The sequence below is a fragment of the Microcaecilia unicolor genome, chromosome 11 (genome assembly GCF_901765095.1).
Source record: "Microcaecilia unicolor chromosome 11, aMicUni1.1, whole genome shotgun sequence".
NCBI lineage: Eukaryota > Metazoa > Chordata > Amphibia > Gymnophiona > Siphonopidae > Microcaecilia > Microcaecilia unicolor.
Window position 1 is genome coordinate 145,839,907 of NC_044041.1, and position 25,497 is coordinate 145,865,403.

General features: G+C 50.0%; 1 protein-coding gene across 5 annotated transcripts in view; it reads right to left on the minus strand.

The window, feature by feature from the left end:
- The window catches only part of CCDC61 (coiled-coil domain containing 61), a 647,013-nt gene that overhangs the window by 210,112 nt on the left and 411,404 nt on the right, over positions 1-25,497 (minus strand). For all 5 annotated transcript variants that reach the window (XM_030218079.1, XM_030218082.1, XM_030218080.1 and 2 more), the window contains one exon: positions 924-1,039. In XM_030218079.1, coding sequence (XP_030073939.1) covers positions 924-1,039 — 116 coding nt within the window. The remainder of the gene's footprint in view (positions 1-923; positions 1,040-25,497) is intronic.

Consider the following 25,497-nt stretch of genomic DNA (forward strand, 5'->3'; position numbering starts at 1 on the left):
TCAAGATTCATTGAAAATGACCATGGTAACTCAGATACAAAATATAATGCCTGACACCAGTGACTATGAACCAAACTGTCCTGGGTTACTGATGACTCCCGAAAGTTCTATGGTTTGATAGAAAATGTTTATCATTGCCATGACGGCCTGAGGTGTTACCTATTTATAGGATGATGCCCAGTCTAACAGTGATGAAAACTATAACCATGAAATTTTGGTGAACCTTGCTTTACAAGGTTCAAGGGAGGATTTGTTGAATATAATGAGGAAAAAAGAAAGTTCCTATGGTCAGTGGAATGCAAGCATTAAGGCAAAAGAGATATGAGTCACAAACCTGTGAAAATAATAAGGGAGTCATAGAATCAACCTTGAGCAGCCTGGTGTGAAACAGAGACAGTCTGTGCTGGGGCAGAAGGAATGTAGCAGACATTTGTAGATAAGAAATGTGAAAACAGGCTTCAAAGAAAAGGGTTGCTGACGTGCACACATTGGGTGCAGTATGAATGTAAGTGTATTTAAACTGAGGAGAAGATATGTATCTTAAGCAAAGCACACATATATCTCTGTATTACTGCTAAATATATATTTTATACTTTGCTTCCAGTGTGATGTTCTCATGCTGCCTCTGTCCAAGGGAGGACAGTTGAAAAAATAAAAATTTTTGATTACTCTTCTTTATAATAGGTGTCAGTTTCTTTGTTTACACACATATAAGGTGTAAATAAACAACACATCAAAGGAAGTACAGTCAGCCACAGGAAGGGGTGTAGGAAACAAACTTTATTGGTGACCCCTTCTTTTGGCTGACGGCATGTCTTTTGATGTGTTTTGTTTGCTGTCTTATTGATTCTCTCTATCCTGGTGATAACAACAACACATACATTTGATATGATCTTCATAATTTGATTAGCTATAACCGCTACCTGATGAACTGCCACCTTGAAGATTTCTTCTAGTGTACCTTCTGGATCCCCTGGAAGGTAGACGGCCTCGATCACTTGCTGGGGAACTGCTTATGTCCCTCCTGATCCTTCGTATACTGCACAGGAAAAGAGACAAAACACATCAGACAAAAATCCTCCTTGACATAAAAATGAGTAGAGCTTGATTCAGGCCAGGAAACAGGGGAACTGGGAGAACTATTGTGTGTTAATATCTCAGTCCTGGAATAGCATATGTTAATATAGGGGAGGATTGAGCTGAACTGGTACAAATGTGTAGAAAGGGTCTCAGTTCTAGAAGGATCAGAACTGAAAGGCACAATGGATTTAGTTAAGGAAACTCTTGCCTCACCAATCTATTACATTTCTTTGAAGGGGTTAACAAACATGTGGATAAAGGCGAGCCGGTTAATATTGTGTATCTGGATTTTCAAAAGGCGTTTGACAAAGTACCTCATGAAAGACTGCAGAGGAAATTGGAGAGTCATGGGATAGGAGGAAGTGTCGTACTGTGGATTAAAAACTGGTTTAAAGATAGAAAACAGAGAGTAGGGTTAAATGGTCAGTATTCTCAATGGAGAAGGGTAGATAGTGGGGTTCCCCAGGAGTCTGTGCTGGGACAGCTGCTTTTTAACATATTTATAAATGATTTAGAGATGGGAGTAACTAGTGAGGTCATTAAAATTCCTGACGACACAAAAGTTATTCAAAGTTGTTAAATCGCAAGAAGATTGTGAAAAATTATAAGAGGACCTTACGAGACTGAGCGTCTAAATGGCAGATGACGTTTAATATGAGCAAGTGCAAAGCGATGCATGTGGAAAAGAGAAAACCGAACTATAGCTACGTAGGATGCTTCGGAAGGACAAAGAGGAAGCAGAAGCTATCAAGCATGCCAAAGCCCTGGAGGAGGAAAAGGCCATGAACTGGGTGAGAGGACAGCTGCAGAGATTGGGGGCTGGGTTGAGGGGAGGGGAGGGGAGGTTAGAGAGGTAGGGAAATTGAAATTGGGTAGCCTTTTTTGAATGGTAGGATCGAGTAACCCAGGTAAGGAGGTGGAAAGATATGGAGCATACTTGTGAAGGGAAGAGCCCATGTGGTTGAAAAGAAGAGGCTTGGTGAGACAGGAGCTCCAGTACACAAGAAAGAGAGGTTGCAGATGAGGAGGGAGCCACTGGTAAAGCCAATAAAATTGGGTTTTAGGGAGAGAGGAAAAAAGGGTAGAGAGGGAGCCTGGGGAGGGGAAGTGCAAACACGGGGATGATGGTGAGAGGAGAGGGATCTGTAGAACCTTATTGACAAGGGAAGGAGGTAACCTGACCACTGCAGTTCGACAAGCCAGAAATACAGGTGGTCTCTTCGGTGTATTTAATTGCCTACATTTCTTGATGCTATATTATTCTTGAAGTGATTGTTTCCCATGACTTTAGATTACTTTAAACTTTGAAGCAGAGTTTCCCTAATACAGTAATGTGAAAAAGTTTTTCCCTCTTCCTGCTTGTCCTCTATGCTCCGAGGACAAGCAGGCTGCTTGTTCTCACAAGTAAGTGGGTCGATGTCCACGGCGGCCCAGGAATTTGGAAAAAGTTTGCAAGCAAAATAATAGTCTTTACAGACTTTCTTTCCGGAGAGGTGAAAGCGGTAGAACTAGAGGACATGAAATGAGATTGAAGGGGGGCAGACTCAAGAAAAATGTCAGGAAGTATTTAGTCACGGAGAGAGTAGTGGATGCTTGGAATGCCCTCCCGCGGGAGGTGGTGGAAATGAAAACGGTAATGGAATTCAAACGTGCGTGGGATAAACATAAATGGATCCTCAGGAGCTTAGCCGAGATTGGGTGGCAGAGCCAGTGGTGGGAGGCGGGGCTGGTGGTTGGGAGGTGGGGATAGTGCTGGGCAGATTTATATGGTCTGTGTCGGGGCTGGTGGTTGGGAGGCAGGGATATTTATTTTATTTTTGTTACATTTGTACCCTGCGCTTTCCCACTCATGGCAGGCTCAATGCCGTGGGCAATGGAGGGTTAAGTGACTTGCCCAGAGTCACAAGGAGCTGCCTGTGCCGGGAATCGAACTCAGTTCCTCAGTTCTCCAGGACCAAAGTCCACCACCCTAACCACTAGGCCACTCCTCCACTCCTATACGGTCTGTGCCCTGAAGAGGACAGGTACAAATCAAGGTAGGGTATACAAAAAGTAACTATGTTACTATGTTAATTAAAGTGAACTGGTAGAGCTGTGTGGGCAGGAGTTAGTAAATGAAATGACAAAGGGAGCTGCAAAGCAGGATTGAGTAGTTCTGGACAAGCTGAAAATAGATTTCATTTATGGGGACAAAAGGAACCATGAGAAAGCAAAATTGCTTAACTATTTATTTTAAAAGTTTTATTACCCATACCATTCACAGTCCTGGGCAGGATACAATGAACATTTCACATTAAAACACAGCACAGACAAAAGCAGGTGTTCTTTGAAAACAGTTCACCAATTGCACATATAGGTCACCTGAGTACATATGACACCAAATGGCCAGATTCTTCCTAGCTTTCTGAAAAAGATCCTTATGCAGACTATGCATGATAGTTTCCAATAGTGTTGCAGTCTCATTCAATTCTATGTAACAGTTTTAAGTAAAGGCTAACTTCTTCAAGTAGGCTCAGAATGACCACTGTGCAAATCACACACCTCAAGGGGGAGCAAACATGAGGGGGTGGCACCGTACAGCAGAGCAGGCTGATGGAAGCGAGACAGTGTAGAGCCAGGCGCTGCTCCATCCCCCTCCCCTCTACTCCCAGGAAGATGCCATGTGATGAGAGAGATGCAGTCCAGCCTCTCCCTCTCTACTTTCCATCATTGGTGGAAGAGCAGCAGACAATGATAGAAATACAATCTGGATTATCCTCATATTGTGAGAGTAGCACCACACAGCACAGGAAGCTTCTCTATCTAGGCTAAGAGAATCAGGAAAAACTGGAGAAATATAATAAGCATTTTTGGGGAAATGAGGAGAACGTGGGAAACATTTCTGTGGAGACTGGGGAGAAAATGTGTCTGCGAAAAAAAATTTCTATGGTGAAAGTGAGGATAATTCAGGAAGAGCCCTCCAAGGATGATTATGTGGGAAGAGATGCCCAGAAATGGGAGGAGGATGTGCACAGAAACTATGGAAGATGGAGAAATATGAGAAATTTCTAGAGAATAGCTTTCTACAAGTTGATGGGACAAGATATGGGTACAGAAGATCTAGAATGTGAGCAGAGGGGAAGACAGACCCTGGGATGGGGACAGAGAAAATAAGGGAAGAAGTGCAGGGATATTGAGAAAGAAAAATGGAACCAAAAATTGAGAGAGAGAAAACAAGGGCAAGGCAGCAGGGGCTCAGGAGCAGGTGAAAAAAGAGGAACTAGGGATTGAAGGAGAGCAAGTATCTTGGCTAGGGGGAGAAAAGGACCCATGGTGGGGAATAGGAAGAGGACTAGGAATGGTGAGAGACAGGAAAATGGATTTGGTTGGAAAGGGATCAGGAAGATAATGCAGAAGAAAAGGGATAAGGAAGGGAGGAAAGAACCATTCATCTCCATGGGTCCCTCTGGTGTCTCCACTAATTGCCTGTCTCGGGACCATTACTAGCTCTGCCCCTCAGGGGAGATCACTCGGGGGGGGGGGGGGGGGGGGGGGTGCCAAGCATAAAGGAAGTAAGCCAAAGAAATGGGCTTTCAGATTATTAGTTTTATAGATGATAGATATGAAAGGTAAAATTATGTATCATACCTGATAATTTTCTTTCCATTAATCATAGCTGATCAATCCATAGACTGGTGGGTTGTGTCCATCTACCAGCAGGTGGAGATAGAGAGCAATCCTTTTGCCTCCCTATATGTGGTCATGTGCTGCCGGAAACTCCTCAGTATGTCGATATCAAAGCTCCATCCGCAGGACTCAGCACTTAGAGAATTACACCCACGAAGGGACACTCTGCCCAGCTCACCACCGCCGAAACGGGGGAGGGGAATTAACCCAGCTCATCCCCACACAAGTGGGGGAGGGGAATCCGTCCAGCTCATCCCCGCGGAGCGGGGGAGGGACACCATACCCGCCGATGCGGGGGGATCTGGTTTATCCTGCAACCGCAACCGCGGGAGGAGCTGACTGACCCTAACACCGCCGAAGCGGGAGGGGTACAAAGCTGTCCTACAGCCGCACGAAGTGGGAGGGAGTGCCGGCAGAATTTAAATCTCAATCCAGCCCCGTAAAACGGAGGGGAGAGGAATGCAGCAGCTCACTGTAACACAAACTCGTCTCAACTCTTGAAGAATCCACGTGAAAAAACTTGAACACGAAGTCTTTCTGAAGTAACTGAAGACTAAACTTGAACCTGAAATGCAACCAGAATAAAAACAGTACAGATATCTGGGAGGGGCTATGGATTGATCAGCTATGATTAATGGAAAGAAAATTATCAGGTATGATACATAATTTTACCTTCCATATCATCAAGACTGGTGGGATGTACCGAAGCAGTACTCACCCAGGGCGGGACATTGAAATCCCTGACCTCAACACTGAAGCTCCAAACCGGGCCTCCGCCCGTGCAGCCACAGTCAAGCGGTAATGCTTGGAGAATGTATGAGCCGAAGCCCAAGTTGCCGCCTTGCATATCTCTTCCAAGGAGACGGACCCGGCCTCTGCCATCGAGGCCGCCTGAGGTCTAGTGGAGTGAGCCTTCAGCTGGATAGGCGGCACCTTCCCCGCGGCCACATAAGCCGCTGCAATGGCTTCCTTGACCCATCTTGCCACTGTAGGCTTAGCAGCCTGCAGACCCTTACGAGGACCTGCAAACAGGACAAACAGATGATCCGATTTCCGGAACTCATTGGTCACTTCCAAGTATCTGATGATGACTCGTCTCACATCCAGATATTTAAGAGCAGAGTACTCCTCTGGGTAGTCCTCCCTACGAAAGGAAGGGAGACAGAGCTGCTGATTCACATGGAAGCGAGAAACAATCTTGGGCAGGAAGGAAGGCACTGTGCGAATAGTCACTCCTGCCTCAGTGAACTGCAGAAAGGGCTCTCGACATGAGAGCGCCTGGAGCTCGGAAACTCTTCTGGCTGAAGTGATAGCCACCAAAAAGACTGCTTTCAACGCCAGGTCTTTCAGAGATGCCCTCGACAAGGGTTCAAAAGGCGGCTTCTGCAATGCTCTTAGCACCAGGTTGAGATTCCACGCAGGCACCACTGAGTGCAGAGGAGGGCGCAGGTGATTAACTCCCTTGAGAAAGCGCACCACATCTGGCTGCGAAGCCAGGGAAGCACCCTTCAGGCGGACCCTGAAGCAAGCCAGAGCCGCTACCTGGACTTTAAGGGAACTGAGCGACAGGCCTTTCTCCAGACCTTCTTGCAGGAATGCCAACACTGAAGAAATTGGAGCAGTGAAGGGAGAAAGTGAGCCTGCTTCACACCACGCTGCAAATATACGCCAAACCCTGGCGTAAGCAGTAGAAGTAGAGCGCTTCCTCGCTCTCAGCATAGTGGCGATGACCTTGTCTGAGAAGCCCTTCTTTCTCAGACGCTGCCGCTCAATAGCCAGGCCGTAAGACCAAAGGGGGAGGGATCCTCCATCACCACGGGACCCTGATGTAACAGGCCCTGCTCCACTGGCAGCCGCAGAGGATCGTCGACTGAGAGCCTGATCAAGTCCGCATACCAGGGACGTCTGGGCCAATCCGGACCCACCAGGATTACCCTGCCGGGATGCTTTGCCACCCGGTCTAGCACCCTGCCCAACATGGGCCAGGGCGGGAACACATAGAGAAGCTCTTGAGTCGGCCACTGTTGGAGAAGAGCATCTACTCCCAGGGATCGAGGGTCCCGTCCTCTGCTGAAAAAGCGCGGCACTTGGCAATTGGCCGATGACGCCATCAGATCTAGGCTCGGCTGGCCCCAGCGCTTCGTGATGTCCAAGAACGCCTGAGCAGATAGCTGCCACTCTCCGGGCTCCAAGGTATGGCGACTGAGAAAGTCCGCCTTGACATTCATGACTCCGGCAATGTGGGCCGCTGACAGCTGCTCCAGGTTCGCTTCTGCCCACTGGCATAGATTCATGGCCTCCTTGGCTAGAGGGGCGCTCTTGGTACCTCCCTGGCGGTTGACATAGGCCACAGCCGTGGCATTGTCCGACAGGACCCGTACCGGCTTCAACACCAGTACCGGGATGAACTCCAAAAGCGCCAACCGAATGGCTCTGAGTTCCAGGAGGTTGATAGACCACTTTGCCTCTGCAGGAGAACAGAGCCCCTGCGCTGTCCTTCCCAAGCAGTGGGCTCCCCAGCCCGACAAAGAGGCGTCCGTCGTGACAACAATCCACTCCGGGGTCACCAGAGGCATTCCCGCAGACAACTTGTCTGTCTGCATCCACCAGCTCAGCGCCTTGCGCACTGCTGGGTCCAAGGGAAGGCGCACAGCATAATCCTCCGACATCAGAGTCCAGCGCTGCAGCAGAGATTGTTGTAGTGGTCTCATATGAGCCCTGGCCCAGGGCACTACTTCCATCGTGGCCGTCATAGAGCCCAACAGCTGCACATAGTCCCAAGCCCGAAGAGGAGAGGCTACTAGGAACTGGTCCACCTGAGCCTGAAGCTTGACAATCCGATTGTATGGCAGGAACACTCTGCCCACTTGGGTGTCGAATCGAACTCCCAGATACTCCAGGGACTGAGTCGGGCGCAGCTGGCTTTTCTCCCAGTTGATGATCCATCCCAGGGAGCTCAAAAGAGCAACTACCCGGTCCACAGCTTTGCCGCACTCTGCATAAGAGGGGGCTCGGATCAACCAGTCGTCCAGATAAGGATGGACTTGTACTCCTTCCTTTCGCAGGAAGGCCGCGATGACCACCATTACTTTGGAAAAGGTCCGCGGAGCAGTAGCCAACCCGAACGGGAGGGCTCTGAACTGGAAGTGTCGGCCCAGGACTGCAAAATGCAGAAAGCGTTGATGAGGAGGCCAGATGGGAATATGCAAGTACGCTTCCTTGATGTCCAAGGATGCAAGGTACTCCCCTGCCTTCACTGCCGCTATAACAGAGCGGAGAGTCTCCATGCGAAAGTGCCGCACTTTCAAGGCCCGATTGACCCCTTTGAGGTCGAGGATAGGCCAGACAGAACCTCCTTTCTTTGGTACCACAAAGTAAATGGAGTAACGCCCCTTGCCAAGCTGACTTTCTGGCACCGGAACGACCGCACCCAGGCGGATCAGATTGTCCAAAGTCTGCTGCACTGCCACAGCTTTGACCGGAGACTTGCAGGGAGAGAATACAAACCCGTCTCTTAAGGGTCGGCAGAACTCTAGCTTGTAGCCGTCTCTGATGACTTCCAGCACCCAAGCGTCTGAAGTTATTGTGGTCCACTCGCCCAGAAACGAGGACAGCCGTCCTCCAATCTGCACTGGGGCGTGGACTAAGGCCCCGTCATTGGGTACGAGACCCTGGGGGAGGACCGGAGGGAGCACCTCCGGGACGGCGGTCTCTGCGAAAGGAATGCTGCTTGGGGGAGAAATTCCTCTTAAAGGAAGAGGGGGCAGAGGAACCCGACCTGCCCGGGCGGTACCGACGGGCTTCCTGAAACCGTCCTCTGGAGGTACCGGGACGAGTACTAGCCCGAGCCCTGACCTCTGGTAACTTCTTGCCCTTAGACGTGCCGAGATCGGTCACGATTTTGTCCACCTCGACCCCAAAGAGCAGCTTGCCTTTAAAAGGCAATCTAGCCAGGCGGGATTTAGAGGCGTGGTCAGCAGACCAATGTTTCAGCCAAAGCCACCGCCGCGCAGAGATTGTCTGAGCCATGCCTTTAGCTGAGGCCCTCAAGACATCATACAGCAAGTCTGCCAAATAGGCTAAGCCCGATTCCAGGGCCGGCCAATCAGCCCTCAAGGAATGATCCGAGGGGGAAGCCCGCTGCACCATAGTCAGGCACGCCCTGGCCACATAGGAGCCGCAAACTGAGGCCTGCAAACTTAAAGCAGCCGCCTCAAAGGACGACCTTAAGGCCGCCTCCAATCTTCTGTCTTGGGCGTCCTTTAGGGCCGTGCCACCTTCCACCGGCAACGCCGTTTTCTTAGTCACCGCAGTGATTAAAGAATCCACGGTAGGCCACAGATAGGCCTCACGTTCACTTTTAGTCAAAGGATAGAGGCGGGACATAGCCCTAGCCACTTTAAGGCTCGCTTCAGGGACATCCCATTGAGCCGAAATTAAGGTGTGCATGGCATCATGCACGTGGAAGGTTCTAGGCGGGCGCTTCGTCCCCAGCATAATGGCAGAGCCAACAGGGGCTGAGGGAGAGACGTCCTCCGGAGAGGAAATCTTCAAAGTGTCCATGGCCTGTATCAACAGGTTGGGCAAATCCTCTGAGCTAAAAAGCCGCGCTGCAGAGGGGTCATCCGCTCCATCCGAGCGAGGATCCGTCTCCTCCAAGGAATCCGCAAAGGACCGTTGGGAGAACTCAGATACGCTGCCCTCATCTACATCGGAGGAGACAAAGTCCTCCAAGGCCTGGGAATCAACCCGAGGGCGTTTACCTCTGGGAACCTCAACCTCTTTACCAGACGAGGGAGAAGGGGCAGCGTTTTGCATAAGGAAGGCCTGATGCAGCAGCAAAACAAACTCGGGGGAGAAACCCCCCAGACTGTGCACTTCCGCAGCCTGGGCTACAGCCCTAGACGCACCCTCAACCGGCGCTCGCAAGAGCGGGGGAGAGACATGCTGCGCATCCAAAATGGCGTCCGGCGCGACACTCCGCGAAGGAGCCGCGCGGGAAGAACGGCGCTTAACTTTAGCCGCTTTGGTGCCGTTGCCCAAATTAAGGGCGTTCATGGCATTAATGTCTCCAACCTCAAGGGCGGCCCAAGAAGAAGCCGTCCGAGCCGCGTGGCCGGCCAAGATGGCGGAGGCGAGGAGCGGGGGATGTGCGTTTATGGCGGGAAAAACCGCCACGCCGGAGGAAGGACCGGGACATTCATCGGTCACGAAACTGTCACCCAACAAGGGCGAATCAGGCTTTAAGACCACCGCATCCCCTCTAGAAGCGCTCAAGCGATCCGGAGAGCGACTCTTTGCGCCCTCGCCCTCCGACGCCATATGCCACGAGGAGATGAATCGGGGAATCCCCTGCCCGCTATAAAAAGGTAAAAATTACCTGCTTGCCGCTCCGAGCTGTAACGACCTGGTGTCCCAGTGAGTAGCTGCAATAAACGTTTAAATAAACGTCGAAATAAACGCCTTTAAGGACGTTCAAAATTTTTTTTTTTTTTTTTTTAACGGAGCCAGCGGGAGGGGGGAGAAAAGGAGGGACCTGGCACCACCAGGTTTGCACTTGCTCAAAAGAGCCCTCAACCCCAGGCACTCAACAAAACCTAAGAATTAGGCTTGGAGGCCTAGCCAGAGCTGCTGCTGTGTGTGACCACCACCTGCTGAGATAGAGAACATACTGGGGAGTTTCCGGCAGCACATGACCACATATAGGGAGGCAAAAGTTTGCTCTCTATCTCCACCTGCTGGTAGATGGACACAACCCACCAGTCTATGGATTGATCAGCTTGATGATATGGAACTTTGCTTGTTAAATCTTCTCATTTAAATGTGGTGTGTTATTTTCCTCCAGGTTTATTTATATTATTATTATTTATTGCATTTGTATCCCACATTTTCCCACCTTTTTGCAGTCTCAAAGTGGCTTACAATACATCATGGATAGTGGAAATGAGAGGGGAGTAAACATTTGGTATTACAGAAGAATTTTGGGTTGCAGGGTAATGGAATACATAATAGTAATATAACAGAAGGCATTATTAACATTTCTGGATATATGTTTCACATGTTTTGATCTTTGTGCTATGTCTTGTCGAAGAGATGGGTCTTTAGTAGTTTGCGGAAGTTGGTCAGTTCATAGGTCGCTTTTAGGTTACGTGGCAATGCATTCCAGAATTGCGTGCTCATATAGGAAAAGGTTGACGCATGCATTAATTTGTATTTCAGACTTTTACAGTTGGGGAAATGAAGATTAAGGAATGTACGAGATGATTTTTTGGCACTTCTGGGTGGCAGGTCTATCAGGTCGGACATATAGGCTTGGGCCTCGCCATGGTAAAATTATGTATCATACCTGATAATTTTCTTTCCATTAATCATAGCTGATCAATCCATAGACTGGTGGGTTGTGTCCATCTACCAGCAGGTGGAGATAGAGAGCAATCCTTTTGCCTCCCTATATGTGGTCATGTGCTGCCGGAAACTCCTCAGTATGTCGATATCAAAGCTCCATCCGCAGGACTCAGCACTTAGAGAATTACACCCACAAAGGGACACTCTGCCCAGCTCACCACCGCCGAAACGGGGGAGGGGAATTAACCCAGCTCATCCCCACACAAGTGGGGGAGGGGAATCCATTCAGCTCATCCCCGCGGAGCGGGGGAGGGACACCACACCCGCCGATGCAAGGGGATCTGGCTTATCCTGCAACCGCAACCGCGGGAGGAGCTGACTGACCCTAACACCGCCGAAGCGGGAGGGGTACAAAGCTGCCCTACAGCCGCACGAAGCGGGAGGGAGCACTGGCAGAATTTAGGTCTCAATCCAGCCCCGTAAAACGGAGGGGAGAGGAATGCAGCAGCTCACTGTAACACAAAATCGTCTCAACTCCTGAAGAATCCAATTGAAAAAACTTGAACACGAAGTCCTCCTGAAGTAACTGAAGACTAAACTTGAACCTGAAATGCAACCAGAATATAAACAGTACAGATATCTGGGAGGGGCTATGGATTGATCAGCTATGATTAATGGAAAGAAAATTATCAGGTATGATACATAATTTTACCTTCCATATCATCATGCTGATCAATCCATAGATTGGTGGGATGTACCGAAGCAGTACTCACCCAGGGCGGGACATAGAAATCCTTGACCGCAACACTGAAGCTCCAAACCGGGCCTCCGCCCGAGCAGCCACAGTCAAGCGGTAATGCCTGGAGAAGGTATGAGCCGATGCCCAAGTTGCCGCCTTGCAAATCTCTTCCAAGGAGACGGACCCGGCCTCCGCCATCGAGGCCGCCTGAGCTCTAGTGGAGTGAGCCTTCAGCCGGATAGGTGGCACCTTCCCCGCGGCCACATAAGCCGCTGCAATGGCTTCCTTGACCCATCTTGCCACTGTAGGCTTAGCAGCCTGCAGACCCTTACGAGGACCTGCAAATAGGACAAACAGATGATCCGACTTCCGGAAATCATTGGTCACTTCCAAGTATCTGATGATGACGCGTCTCACATCTAGATATTTGAGAGCAGAGTACTGCTCTGGGTAGTCCTCCCTAAGAAAGGATGGGAGACAGAGCTGCTGATTCACATGGAAGCGAGAAACAATCTTGGGCAGGAAGGAAGGCACTATGCGAATAGACACTCCTGCCTCAGTGAACTGCAGAAAGGGCTCTCGACATGATAGCGCCTGGAGCTCGGAAACTCTTCTGGCTGAAGTGATAGCCACCAAAAAGACTGCTTTCAACGTCAGGTCTTTCAGAGATGCCCTCGACAAGGGTTCAAAAGGCGGCTTCTGCAAGGCTCTTAGCACAAGATTGAGATTCCACGCAGGTACCACTGAGTGCAGAGGAGGGCGTAGGTGATTAACTCCCTTGAGAAAGCGCACCACATCTGGCTACGAAGCCAGGGAAGCACCCTTCAGGCGGCCCCTGAAGCAAGCCACAGCCGCTACCTGGACTTTAAGGGAACTGAGCGACAGGCCTTTCTCCAGACCTTCTTGCAGGAACGCCAACACTGAAGAAATTGGAGCAGTGAAGGGAGAAAGAGAGCCTGCCTCACACCACGATGCAAAGGTACGCCAAACCCTGGCGTAAGCAGTAGAAGTAGAGCGCTTCCTCGCTCTCAGCATAGTGGCGATGACCTTGTCTGAGAAGCCTTTCTTCCTCAGACGCTGCCGCTCAATAGCCAGGCCGTAAGACCAAAGGGGGAGGGATCCTCCATCACCACGGGACCCTGATGCAACAGGCCCTGCTCCGCTGGCAGTTGCAGAGGTCCGTCCACTGAGAGCCTGATCAAGTCCGCATACCAGGGACATCTGGGCCAGTCCGGACCCACCAGGATTACCCGGCCCGGATGCTTTGCCACCCGGTCTAGTACCCTGCCCAACATGGGCCAGGTCGGGAACACATAGAGAAGCTCCTGTGTCGGCCACTGTTGGAGAACAGCATCTACTCCCAGAGATCGAGGGTCCCGTCCTCTGCTGAAAAAGCGCGGCACTTGGCAATTGGCTGATGACGCCATCAGGTCTAGGTTCGGCTGGCCCCAGCGCTTCGTGATGTCCAAGAACGCCTGAGCCGATAGCTGCCACTCACCGGGATCCAAGGTATGGCGACTGAGAAAGTCCGCCTTGACATTCTTGACTCCAGCAATGTGGGCCGCCGACAGCTGTAACAGGTTTGCTTCCGCCCACTGGCATAGATTCATGGCCTCCTTGGCTAGAGGGGCGCTCTTGGTACCTCCCTGGCGATTGACATAGGCCACAGCCGTGGCATTGTCCGACAGGACCCGTACTGGCTTCAACGCCAGTACCGGGAGAAACTCCAAAAGCTCCAACCGAATGGCTCTGAGTTCCAGGAGGTTGATAGACCACTTTGCCTCTGCAGGAGACCAGAGCCCCTGCGCTGTCCTTCCCAAGCAATGGGCTCCCCAGCCCGTCAAAGAGGCGTCCGTCGTGACGACAACCCACTCCGGGGTCAAAAGAGGCATCCCTGCGGACAACTTGTCTGTCCTCAGCCACCAGCTCAGTGCCTTGCGCACCACTAGGTCCAAGGGAAGGCGCACAGCGTAATCCTCCGACACTGGAGGCCAGCGCTGCAGCAGAGAGAGTTGTAGTGGTCTCATATGAGCCCTGGCCCAGGGCACTACTTCCATCGTGGCGGTCATAGAGCCCAACAGCTGCACACAGTCCCAAGCCCGGAGGAGAGGCTACTAGGAACTGGTCCACCTGAGCCTGAAGCTTGACAATTCGATTGTCCGGCAGGAACACTCTGCCCACTTGAGTGTCGAAACGAACTCCCAGATATTCCAGGGACTGAGTCGGGCGCAGCTGGCTTTTCTCCCAGTTGATGATCCACCCCAGGGAGCTCAGAAGAGCAATCACCCGGTCTACAGCTCTGCCGCACTTTGCATAAGAGGGGGCTCGGATCAACCAGTCGTCCAGATAAGGATGGACTTGTACTCCTTCCTTTCGTAGGAAGGCCGCGATGACCACCATTACTTTGGAGAAGGTCCGCGGAGCAGTAGCCAACCCGAACGGGAGGGCTCTGAACTGGAAGTGTCGGCCCAGGACTGCAAAATGCAGAAAGCGTTGATGAGGAGGCCAGATGGGAATATGCAGGTAAGCTTCCTTGATGTCCAAGGATGCCAGGAACTCCCCTGCCTTCACTGCCGCTATAACAGAGCGGAGAGTCTCCATTCGGAAGTGCCAAACATTCAAGGCCCGACCCCTTTGAGGTCGAGGATAGGCCGTACCGAACCTCCTTTCTTTGGTACCACAAAGTAAATGGAGTAACGTCCCTTGCCAAGCTGATCTTCTGGCACTGGAACGACCGCACCCAGGCGGATCAGATTGTCCAAAGTCTGCTGCACTGCCACAGCTTTCACCGGAGACTTGCAGGGAGAGTGTACAAACCCGTCTCTTAAGGTTCGGCAGAACTCTAGCTTGTAGCCGTCTCTGATGACTTCCAGCACCCAAGCGTCTGAAGTTACCCTGGTCCACTCGCCCAGAAACGAGGACAGGCGTCCTCCAATCTGCACTGGGCCATGGACCAGGGCCCCGTCATTGGGTACGAGACCCTGGGGGAGGACCGGAGAAAGCACCTCCGGGACGGCGGTCTCTGCGAAAGGAATGCTGCTTGGGGGAGAAGTTCCTCTTGAAGGAAGAGGGGGCAGAGGACCCAGACTTGCCCGAGCGATACCGACGGGCTTCCTGAAACCGTCCTTTGGAGTTACCGGGGCGAGCACCACTGGCCCGAGCCCTGACCTCTGGTAACCTCTTGCCCTTAGACGTGCCGAGATCGGTCACAATTTTGTCCAGCTCGACCCCAAAAAGCAGCTTGCCTTTAAAAGGCAACTTAGCCAGGCGAGACTTAGAGGCTTCGTCCGCAGACCAATGCTTCAGCCAAAGCCACCGCCGCGCAGAGACTGTCTGAGCCATACCTTTAGCTAAGGCTCTCAAGACATCATACAGCAACTCTGCCAAATAAGCCAAGCCCGATTCCAGGGTCGGCCAATCAGCCCTCAAGGAAGGATCCGAGGGGGAAGCCCGCTGCACAATCGTCAGGCACGCCCTGGCCACATAGGAGCCGCAAACTGAGGCCTGCAAACTTAAACCAGCCGCCTCGAAGGACGACCTTAAGGCCGCCTCCAATCTTCCGTCTTGGGCGTCCTTTAGGGCCGTGCCACCTTCCACCGGCAACGCCGTTTTCTTAGTCACCGCAGTGATTAAAGAATCCACGGTAGGCCAAAGAAAGGCCTCCCGTTCACCTTCAGGCAGAGGATAGAGGCGGGACATAGCCCTAGCCACATTCAGGCTCGCTTCTGGGACATCCCATTGAGCCGAAATCAAGGTGCGCATGGCCTCATGCACGTGGAAGGTTCTAGGCGGGCGCTTCGTCCCCAGCATAATGGCGGAGCCAACAGAGGCTGAGGGAGAGACGTCCTCTGGAGAGGAAATCTTCAAAATGCTCATGGCCTGCACTAACAGGTTGGGCAAATCCTCTGAGCGAAAGATCCGCGCTGCAGAGGGGTCATCCGCTCCATCCGAGCGAGAATCCGTCTCCTCCAAGGAATCCCCAAAGGACCATTGGGAGAACTCAGATATGCTGCCCTCATCTGCATCAGAGGAGACAGAGTCCTCTAGGGCCTGGAAATCCACCAGAGGGCGTTTGCTTCCGGAGGCCTCAACCCCTTTATCAGACAGGGGGGCAGGGGCAGCGTTTTGCATAAGAAAAGCCTGATGCAGCAGCAAAATGAACTCAGGGGAGAATCCCACCGAACAGTGCACTTCTGCAGCTTGGGCCACGGCCCTAGCCGCACCCTCAACCGGCACTCGCAAGAGCGAGGGAGAAACGTGCTGCGCATCCAAAATGGCGACCGGCGCAAACTCCGAGAAGGAGCCGCGCGGGAAGAACGGCGCTTAACTTTGGCCGCTTTCTTACCGTCACCCGAATCAAGGACGAACATAGAATTAACGTCTCCCAGCTCGAGGGCGGCCCAAGAAAAAGCCGTCCGAGCAGAATGGCCGGCCAACATGGAGTGGGCGAGCAGCGGGGGATGGGTGCTTATGGCGGGAAAACTCGCCGCACCGGAGGAAGAACCGGGACACTGACCGGCCTCCAAACTGATGCTTAACAAAGGCGATTCAGGTTTTGAAATCCCCGCATCCCCGCTAGACGCACTCACGCGGTCCGGAAAGCGAATCCTCGCGCCCTCACCCTCCGACGCCATAAGCCATGTGGAGACCGAACGGGGAACCCCTGCCCGCTATGAAAAGGTAAAATTACCTGCTTCTCGCTCCGAGCTGTAACGAACTGGTGTCCCAGTGAGCAGCTGCAATAAACGTTGAAATAAACGCCCTTAAGGACGTCCAAAATTTTTTTTTTTTTTTTAACGGAGCCAGTGGGAGGGGGGAGAAAAGGAGGGACCTGGCACCACCAGGTTTGCACTTGCTCAAGAAGAGCCCTCAACCCCAGGTACTCAACAAAACCTAAAAATTAGGCTTGGAGACCTAGCCAGAGCTGCTGCTGTGTGTGACCACCACCTGCTGAGATAGAGAACATACTGAGGAGTTTCCAGCAGCACATGACCACATATAGGGAGGCAAAAGGATTGCTCTCTATCTCCACCTGCTGGTAGATGGACACAACCCACCAGTCTATGGATTGATCAGCATGATGATATGGAAGGATGATTTTATGTACTGGGGTACATACTTTAAATGTGATGCGTTCTTTGAGTGGGAGCCAGTGCAGTTTCTCTCGTAGGGGTTCATGCAGAGCGGCTGTGGAGAAAGACATGGAAGCCGATGCAGGCGTCAAAGTCAGAGTCTGTTCCGGGCGTGGAGGCGGTTCCGGGCTGTCCAAGGTGGAGCGCATTGACACCTCCTGAACAGAGGGTGAGCGGTCCTCCCGGTGCCTACTGGGTGCCGACTCCCTCGGCGACCCAGAGCTCTCGGTACCGATGTGGGAAGGAGACCGGTGTCGAAGCTTCTTTGATTTCTTCAAACGAAGCATGTCACCGGAGCTTCCCGGTACCAACGAGGAGGACGTAGAATCCAACCGTCTCTTCCTCCGGGCCGAGGCCGAAGAAGGTCGGTCTCGGGGGGGCTGTACTGCAGGAGCCCTCAGGGCAGGAGGAGACCCACCCGAAGGCTCGCCGCCACCAGCAGGGGAATGGACAGCCCTCACCTGCACTCCAGTCGAAGCACCACCATCCGACGACATCAGCAACAGTGGAGGTCCCGGTACCACCGACGCCGCCTTCCGATGTCTCGGTACCGACGATGCAGAGGGTCGAAACCTCGATGCCGTCGATGCAGTCGATGCCGAGGTCGAAGACTTCGATGCTGTCGACGTCGATGCACTCGATGCCTCCGGTGCTGTTGTCGACGAAGAGCCCGAGAACAACACGTTCCACTGGGCCAATCTCGCTACCTGAGTCCTTTTCTGTAAAAGGGCGCAAAGACTGCAGGCCTGCGGTGCGCATGGGCGCGCGAGGACTAGCAAAGGACTTTGCTAGTGAAGTTTCTGATTGGAGGGGCTGCCGTGGACGTCACCCATCAGTGAGAACAAGCAGCCTGCTTGTCCTCGGAGAATGCCTTTAAGCCTTTCTACAAGCTCCCAGAAACTTTTCCAAGGTAATGGTGGTTGTAGCGGCCTTTCTGTGCAAGGAAGGGATCAGAGTTCATCCTTACTTGGACAACTGACTGATCAGAGCCTCCTCCTTTCAGGAAAGGCCAACAGTAACCAACTGAGTGATTCATCTCCTTCAGTCCTTGGGTTGGGTAGACAATTACGCTAAGCGCTACTTGCAGCCTTCTCAGACCTTGGAATACTTGGGAGTCACTTTGATACCCTTCAGGGCATGGCATTTTTATCATACAGCCAGAGAATTAAATTTCTAGATCAGATTCGTTCTTTACTTTAGAATCAGTTTCCACGAGTCTAGGATTTTGTCCAGATTCTGGGCTCGATGACTATGACTCTGGAGCTGATCTACTAGGCCACAGCTCACATGATGTATCTTCAGCATTCACTTTTGGCTTGATGGTCCCCAGCTTCTCAGGAGTTCAATTTTTGTCTTCTTTGGACCAGACAAGCAAAACACAGCATGACCTGGTGGCTGCAGGATGCCAATCTGCTCAAAGGCATGTTGTTGGAGACCCCTCCATGGATAGCGGTCATGACAGATGTGAGCCTGAAAGGTTGAGGGGCACATTGTCTCCATCACTTGGCTCAGAGACGGTGGTCAAAGGCAAAATCCCTGTGGCCCATAAATCACCTGGAGCTCAGGCTGGTATGCCTGGCTCTGAAAATCCTTTCTACACATTCTCAAAGACCATCCAGTACAGATACTCTCAGACAATGTGACAACAGTGGCATATATAAACAGATAAGGAGGCACCTGCATTTTTCCTTTAGTCTTGGAGGCTCATCTTCTCAGTCAGTGGGCAGAAATCCATGTTTCTATCATCTTGGCAGCCCATATTGCCAGGAACTTGAATGTACAAATGGATTACCTCAGCAGGAACACACTGGATCCGGAGAGGGGATGGGCATTGTCTCCCAAGAGTTTTTACTTGATCACTCAGAAATAGGGAACCCCAGTCTTCGGATCTCATGGCAACCAACTGCAATGAGAAGGATCCCAGGTTCTTCTGCAGAAGAAGGATTCCCTTCTTCAGGACTGGTTGATGCAACACTTACTCTACATTTTTCTGCCATGGCAAATGACAGACAGAGTGCTTCACAAGCTTCAACTGCACCCAGGGCTCGTCATTCTCATCTTTCTAGATTGGCCCGTGGTACAAGGATCTGATTCATGGTTTCATTGACAATCCATTTTATCTCCCTCTCCATTGGGATCTAATGGCACAGGGTCCCATTCTCATGGAGGATCCATCCCTCTTTGGTCTTACAGCCTGGCTATTGAGAGGACAAAACTTAGGAAAAGGGATATACCAATGACATCATTGCCACTTTGCTGCAAGCTAAGAAACTATCCACTCCTTCCTCTTATGGTGTACAGAAAGGGCCATTTCTCTCTTTGCAGCCTCCTTGCCTCATATTTTAGCATTTCTCCAGGAGGGCCTCAAAAGTGGCTGGCCTTGAAAGGGAAAGGGACTTGATATATCGCCTTTCTGCGGTTTTTGCAACTACATTCAAAGCAGTTTACATATTATATATTACTTATTTGTACCTGGGGCAATGGAGGGTTAAGTGACTTGCCCAGAATCACAAGGAGCTGCAGTGAGAATCAAACACCAGTGAACTAAATACCTTGCAACAAACTGACAAGGTTAGCTCAGCTACAATACATGGCCTCACCCGAAAGACTGTGCTATCAGTATTCAGAATACAGACCTTGGATTTTATTCCTGGACTGAGAGACTCGCTGGGGCTTCAGCGTGAGTCTCAGAGGAGGAATCCGATTCTTTACCATTGGAAGTCTGCAATAAGGGCCGCAGGATAAGAGATAAGCAGGATATACTACCTATGGTCAGGGAATAGTTAGTCCATGGTTTTATCTGTGATAGATTGGTTTTCAGGACTGGTGGTCAGTGAATCATTAGCTGCTAAGTGTGTATTTTGAACAAGACATATTAGTTGTGTAAGTTCTCCTTAGGATATCATATTGTGATTAGTTGTATGATCACTTATTTAGATAGTTTCTTTGGCTAATCATATTTCTTTATATATATCTTGGTGATAATATATTTTTGGTAGCAAAAATCTATTTTTGTAATTGCTTTGCATTTGCCACATAACTGTTATTTTTATATTTAGAATAAATAATAATATATATTTCACCTGTGGCATTGTTCCTTTAATTGGTTCAGCTAGCTAAGAGAAGAGTCTGAGGACAAATAACAGGTACACACAACCCCTAGAAACGTGTCCAGAATAATTGCTATTTAGTAGTGTTCTGTCAGCCAAGTACTTCTGATATATATTAGGAGTTTATCCTTCTAATATATTCCTACATCTTGGGGACTTCGTCTTCTTGTGAATATTCTTACAGTTCCATCCCCTTTTATCATTTTGGTTGCTCTTCTTTGAACCTTTTCTAATTCCGCTATACCTTTTTTGAGATACAGCGACCAGAACTTAACTCAAAACTCAAGGTAAGGTCGCACCATTGAATGATACAAAGACGTTATAATATTCTTTCCTAATAATCTCTAGCATCTTGTTTGATTTTTTGGCTGCCGCCGTACACTGGGAAGAAGATTTCAGCTTATTGTCTACAATGACACCTAATTCTTTTTCTTGAGTGCTGACTCCTAAGGTGGACCCCCTAGCATCAGGTAACTATGATTCGGATTATTCTTCACAATGTGAATCACTTTGCACTTGACCACATTAAATTTCATCTGTCAATTGGATGCCCAGTCTTCCAGTTTCCTAAGGTCTTCCTGCAATTTTTCATAACCAGCATGCATTTTGAAAACTGTGGCGGAATTCAAAAAGGCATGGGATGAACATGGAGGATCTCTAATAAGAAAATGAATGATATAAAAACACAAAACTTAAAGGGTTGCATATGTGTTTGCATGCCAAGTTGTGCTTAGATGGTGACTCTGGCTGCTTCAACTAAGGCTGGTGCTGGACTGCCTTGTACAGTCTGAGTCCCACATACAGTGATCCAGTTTAGGATGAGGTGGAGAGAGCTTCTACCGAAATTCCAGTGGTTTAGAAAGCGAGGTCAGTGCCGGGCAGACTTTTACGGTCTTTGTCCTACAAATGACAAGACGCATTTTGATAGGCTGGAGTTGGCTTTGATAGCAACTCCAGTAGTAGGAACATAAGGATAGAGCCAGGCGGACTTCTATGGTCTATGTCCCAGAAACACCATGATCAAGTATATAGTACTAGATCTAAAATAGCTCCCCATCTTGTTGGTTGCTGAACCAGTGCTGTTTCATGTAGAATGTTTATTTTATAGGCTTCTACCATTTGTATATCGACGCTTCAAATAGCTTTTTTTTTCCTTGCATCTACAAGCTGCTTAGAAGTTAACAGGGATAATTTGCATCCTTTACTCTGCTCTCCCTTTAAACACCTGGCTTTCTTTCACCATTTTTGAAACTTGTCTGCTGGGATTCCCTAAAGATCCTGCTTCAATAGTATCCTTCAAGGATATTCCACTTTGAACCAAGAGCTCCTGGGTGACTGTTGGCTCCCACCCCCCCCCCCCCCCCATTTTAGTTTAACAACTGCTCTATCGCCTTTTTAAATGTTAGCGCCAGCAGCCTGGTTCCATCCAGTTAAGGTGGAGCTAATCCTTTAAGAATAAGCTCCTCTTTCCCAGAATGTTACTCAGTTCCTAACAAATCTAAAACTCTCATTCTTGTGCCATCACCTCAACCACACATTGAGACTTCGGAGCTCTTCCTGCCTCTTGGGTCCTGCATGTAGAACGGGGAGAATTTCTGAAAATGCTATCCTGGAGGATCTGGATTTTTATCTAAGAGCCTAAATTTGGTTTCCAGAACCTCCCTCCCACATTTTCCTATGTCATTGGTACCCACATGTACCAAGGTATGTTTTGGGTCCTGCAGAATTTTTAGCACCCTTCTGGCCACGGCCGTCGCCTTGTCGCATTTTTTCTTCACCTTTAGATCCTCAGACACCAACACCCCAAGGTATCTCTCCTGAGTCGAGCTTACTTATCTCTCGCCTTCTATCCGGTATCTCTCTTTTGGGTTTCTACACATCTTGGCATTCAATTTTAACTTTTAACCTTCTAAAGAAACCTTTAAAGCTTCATTCCATTTTTCTTTTTTATGTTTTTATATAATGCTGTTTTTGTGAAAAAATACAGAAATTACTTTCCAAGTAATGTGCAGTGCTCGGTATTCACGTTACCCTGGCTAAGACTGCACTTGGTAATATCATGTTTGTCACATCATTGCTCTGCAGCCCTCCCTACCTCTTTTCAATATTCCTCTCTAATACTCTACATTTATTTAGAGAATGTTGGTCACTTATCTTAGGGATATTGTTGTCTTCTGTGTTGTAGATGCTGTTCCCGCACTGCCGGAGTAACTGCTTTGTGCAAATTAATAGTGTCCGTGACCCACCTGGGGTTTAAAAAAACTCCACTCTTCTCCCGTTCATTCAATATTTTATGGTAGTTCTCAATGAGAAGGAGGTAGGTAATCTCGAGACCAGAAAGATCAGTTACCCCAGTTATATATTTAGTGAAATTAAATTTTAACTGCCAGACCCTCAACCATTCTTCTAACATTCAGAGATCTCTTCTCATCATTTCTACTCCCTGCACGGTATCCACTCTATTGGCTATTTTTGTGTCATCCGCAAAAAGGCACACCTGTCCTTCCAACCCTTCAGCAATATCTCCCACAAATATATTAAACAGAATAGGCCCCAGCACCGACCCCTGAGGAACTCCACTGCTCACCTTCCTTTCCTCCGAGCGGATTCCATTTACCACCACTCTCTGCCATCTGTCGGTCAACCAGTTTCTTAACCAGTTCACCACTTTCGGTCCTAAGTTCAACCCTTTCAGCTTATTCACGAGTCTTCTGTGAGGGACCATATCAAAGGCTTTGCTGAAGTCCAAGTAGATTACATCTAGCCCTTTGGTAAAGCCATGGTGCCTCAGGTCCTGTAACCCATCAGCTTCTAGAAAATTAACTATCCTTTCTTTCAGCAGCGACTCCATTATTTTTCTTACCACTGACGTGAGACTTACTGGTTTGTAGTTTCCCACTTCTTCCCTGTCTCCACTTTTGTGAAGAGGGACCACATCCGCTTGTCTCCAATCTCGCAGAACCTCTCCCGTCTCTAAATATCTATTAAATAAATCTTTAAATAAGGCCCTCCTTAACATAGAATGCTACCCCTCCACCAATTCAATCCACTCTATCACTACGATATAACTTGTACCCTGGTATGACAGTGTCCCACTGGTTCCGCTAAGTCTCAGAGATGCCTATTATATCTAATTTTTTATTTAGTGCAATATATTCTAACTTTTCCATCTTATTCTTAGGCTTCTGGCATTTGCATGTAAACATTTCAAACTATGTTTGTTGCTCCTAATTACATCTTGCTCAGCAGTTGACAGTGATAATTTGTCTGCTTTTTATTTAAAGACACTTGGTCTATTGGGATACCCTATCTTCTCAGTCTTGGTAATATCTTTGAAAGATACCCTGTTCCAAACCATGCGCTTTTGAACAACTGTTGGCCTTCCCCCATTTTCTAGTTTAAAAGCTGTTCTATCTCCTTTAAATGCCGATGCCAGCAGCCTAGTCCCAACCCTGGTTAAGGTGGAGCCTATCATTCCTGAATAGGCTCCCCCTTCTCCAGAATGTTGCACAGTTCCTTTCAAATCTAAAACCCTCCTCCCTGTACCATCACCTCATCCACGTATTGAGACTCTGGAGCTCTGCCTGTCTCTTGGGCCTTGTGCGTGGAACGGGAAGCATGTCTGAAAATGCTACCCTAGAGGTTCTAGAGTTGAGTTTTCTACCAAAAAGCCTGAATTTGGCTTCCAGAACCTCTTGCCCATATTTTCCTATGTCATTGGTTCCTACATGTACCAAGACAGCCGACTCCTCTCCAGCACTATCTAAAATCCTATCTAGGTGATGCGTGAGGTCTGCCACCTTTGCACCTGGCAGGCAAGTGACCAGGTGATCTTTACGACCACAAGCCACCTAGCTATTTACATGTCTAATAATCGAATCACCGACTACAACAGCTATCCTAACCCTTCTTTCCGGGGCAGACGCTCCTGGAGACATATCCTCAATGCGAGGGTATTGCATCACATGGTGGCTAGGTCCTGGCTACGGGATTACTTCCTAGTTCATCAGGGTGATGCTCTCCTTTTAGGACACCTCACTCCTCTGAAGCAGTATAGGGGCTGTGTAATGGAAAAGTTTGTGCTTGACATTGAGTTTTGTCTAAGTATTGTTATCATATTTAATGTTTCCTTGAAAGTACCTAATGAGTTCTGCCTAAGTGTTATCATATTTAATGTTTCCTTAAAAGTACATAATAATACCCGGGCTCGGGGTCTCTGCGCAGAGGGGTCGGGCGGGCCGTAGTCTGCCGCACTGGTCGTGCCCATGGTCCTGTACACTGCCGCCGCACTCCCTGGCCGGAACGGCCTGGGCGCGAAGTGCAGTTGCAGACCACGAGACCGAGATGCCTGCGGTGGTTTGGGGGCGCGACCGGGCCGACAGGGAGGGACGGGAACCGAGGGAGGCAGAGTCCATCAGCCCCGGCCTGCTCCAGCCCGCTGATCCAGCGACCTGTGTGTCGGGCCAACGGAGGCAGGGACAGAGACCGAGGGAGGCAGAGTTCATTGGCCCCAGCTTGTTCCAGTCTGCAGACCCAGCTTTTCCCTGCCTGCGTTGATCCATCTGCCTGTTCCAGCCCATCTGCCTGTTCCGGTCCATCTGTTCAGCATGTTCCAGGCCACCTGACCCAGTTTCTCCCTGTTCCATCCAGTCCATCCAGCCCGCCTGATCCAGCTTCTTCCTGCTTGTTCCAGTCCATCTGATCCAGCCTCTCCCTGCTTGTTCCAGCTACCTGCTCCAGCTTGTTCCAGTCCGTCAGATCCAGCTTCTCCCAGCTTGTTCCAGGCGGCCCCATCCAGCTTGTCCAGCTTGTTCCAATCCGCCTGATCCGGCTTCTCCCTGCTCGTTCCAGTCCATCTGCACCAGCTTGTTCCAGCCCGCCTGATCAGCTTCTCCCTGCTTGCTCCAATCCTTCTGCTCCAGCTATTCCAGCCCGCCTGATCCAGCTTGTTCCAGCCCGCCTGATCCAGCTTCTCCCTGCTCAATCCAGCCCATCTGCACCAGCTTGTTCCAGCCCGCCTGATCCAGCTTCTCCCTGCTCGTTCCAGTCCATCTGCACCAGCTTGCTCCAGCCTGCCTGATCCAGCTTCTCCCTGCTCGTTCCAGTCCATCTGCACCAGCTTGTTCCAGCCCGCCAGATCCAGCTTCTCCATGCTTGATCCAGTCCTTCTACTCCAGCCTGCTAACCAATCAACCTGCCTACTAGCCAATCACCTGTTCCCGCCCGCATTGATGACCAAGGAGAAGCGCTACAATCGCTGGATTTACAGGTATCTGACCTTAGACTTGGGCAGCAGCAAATCAATAATAAATTGGAGGACCTTGAAAACCGTGGCAGGCGCTGTAACCTACGCTTTACAGGTCTGCCAGAGTCCCCGCTATACCAGGACGCAGAATCAGTTGTCCAGAAAATAGTCAGTGCCCTG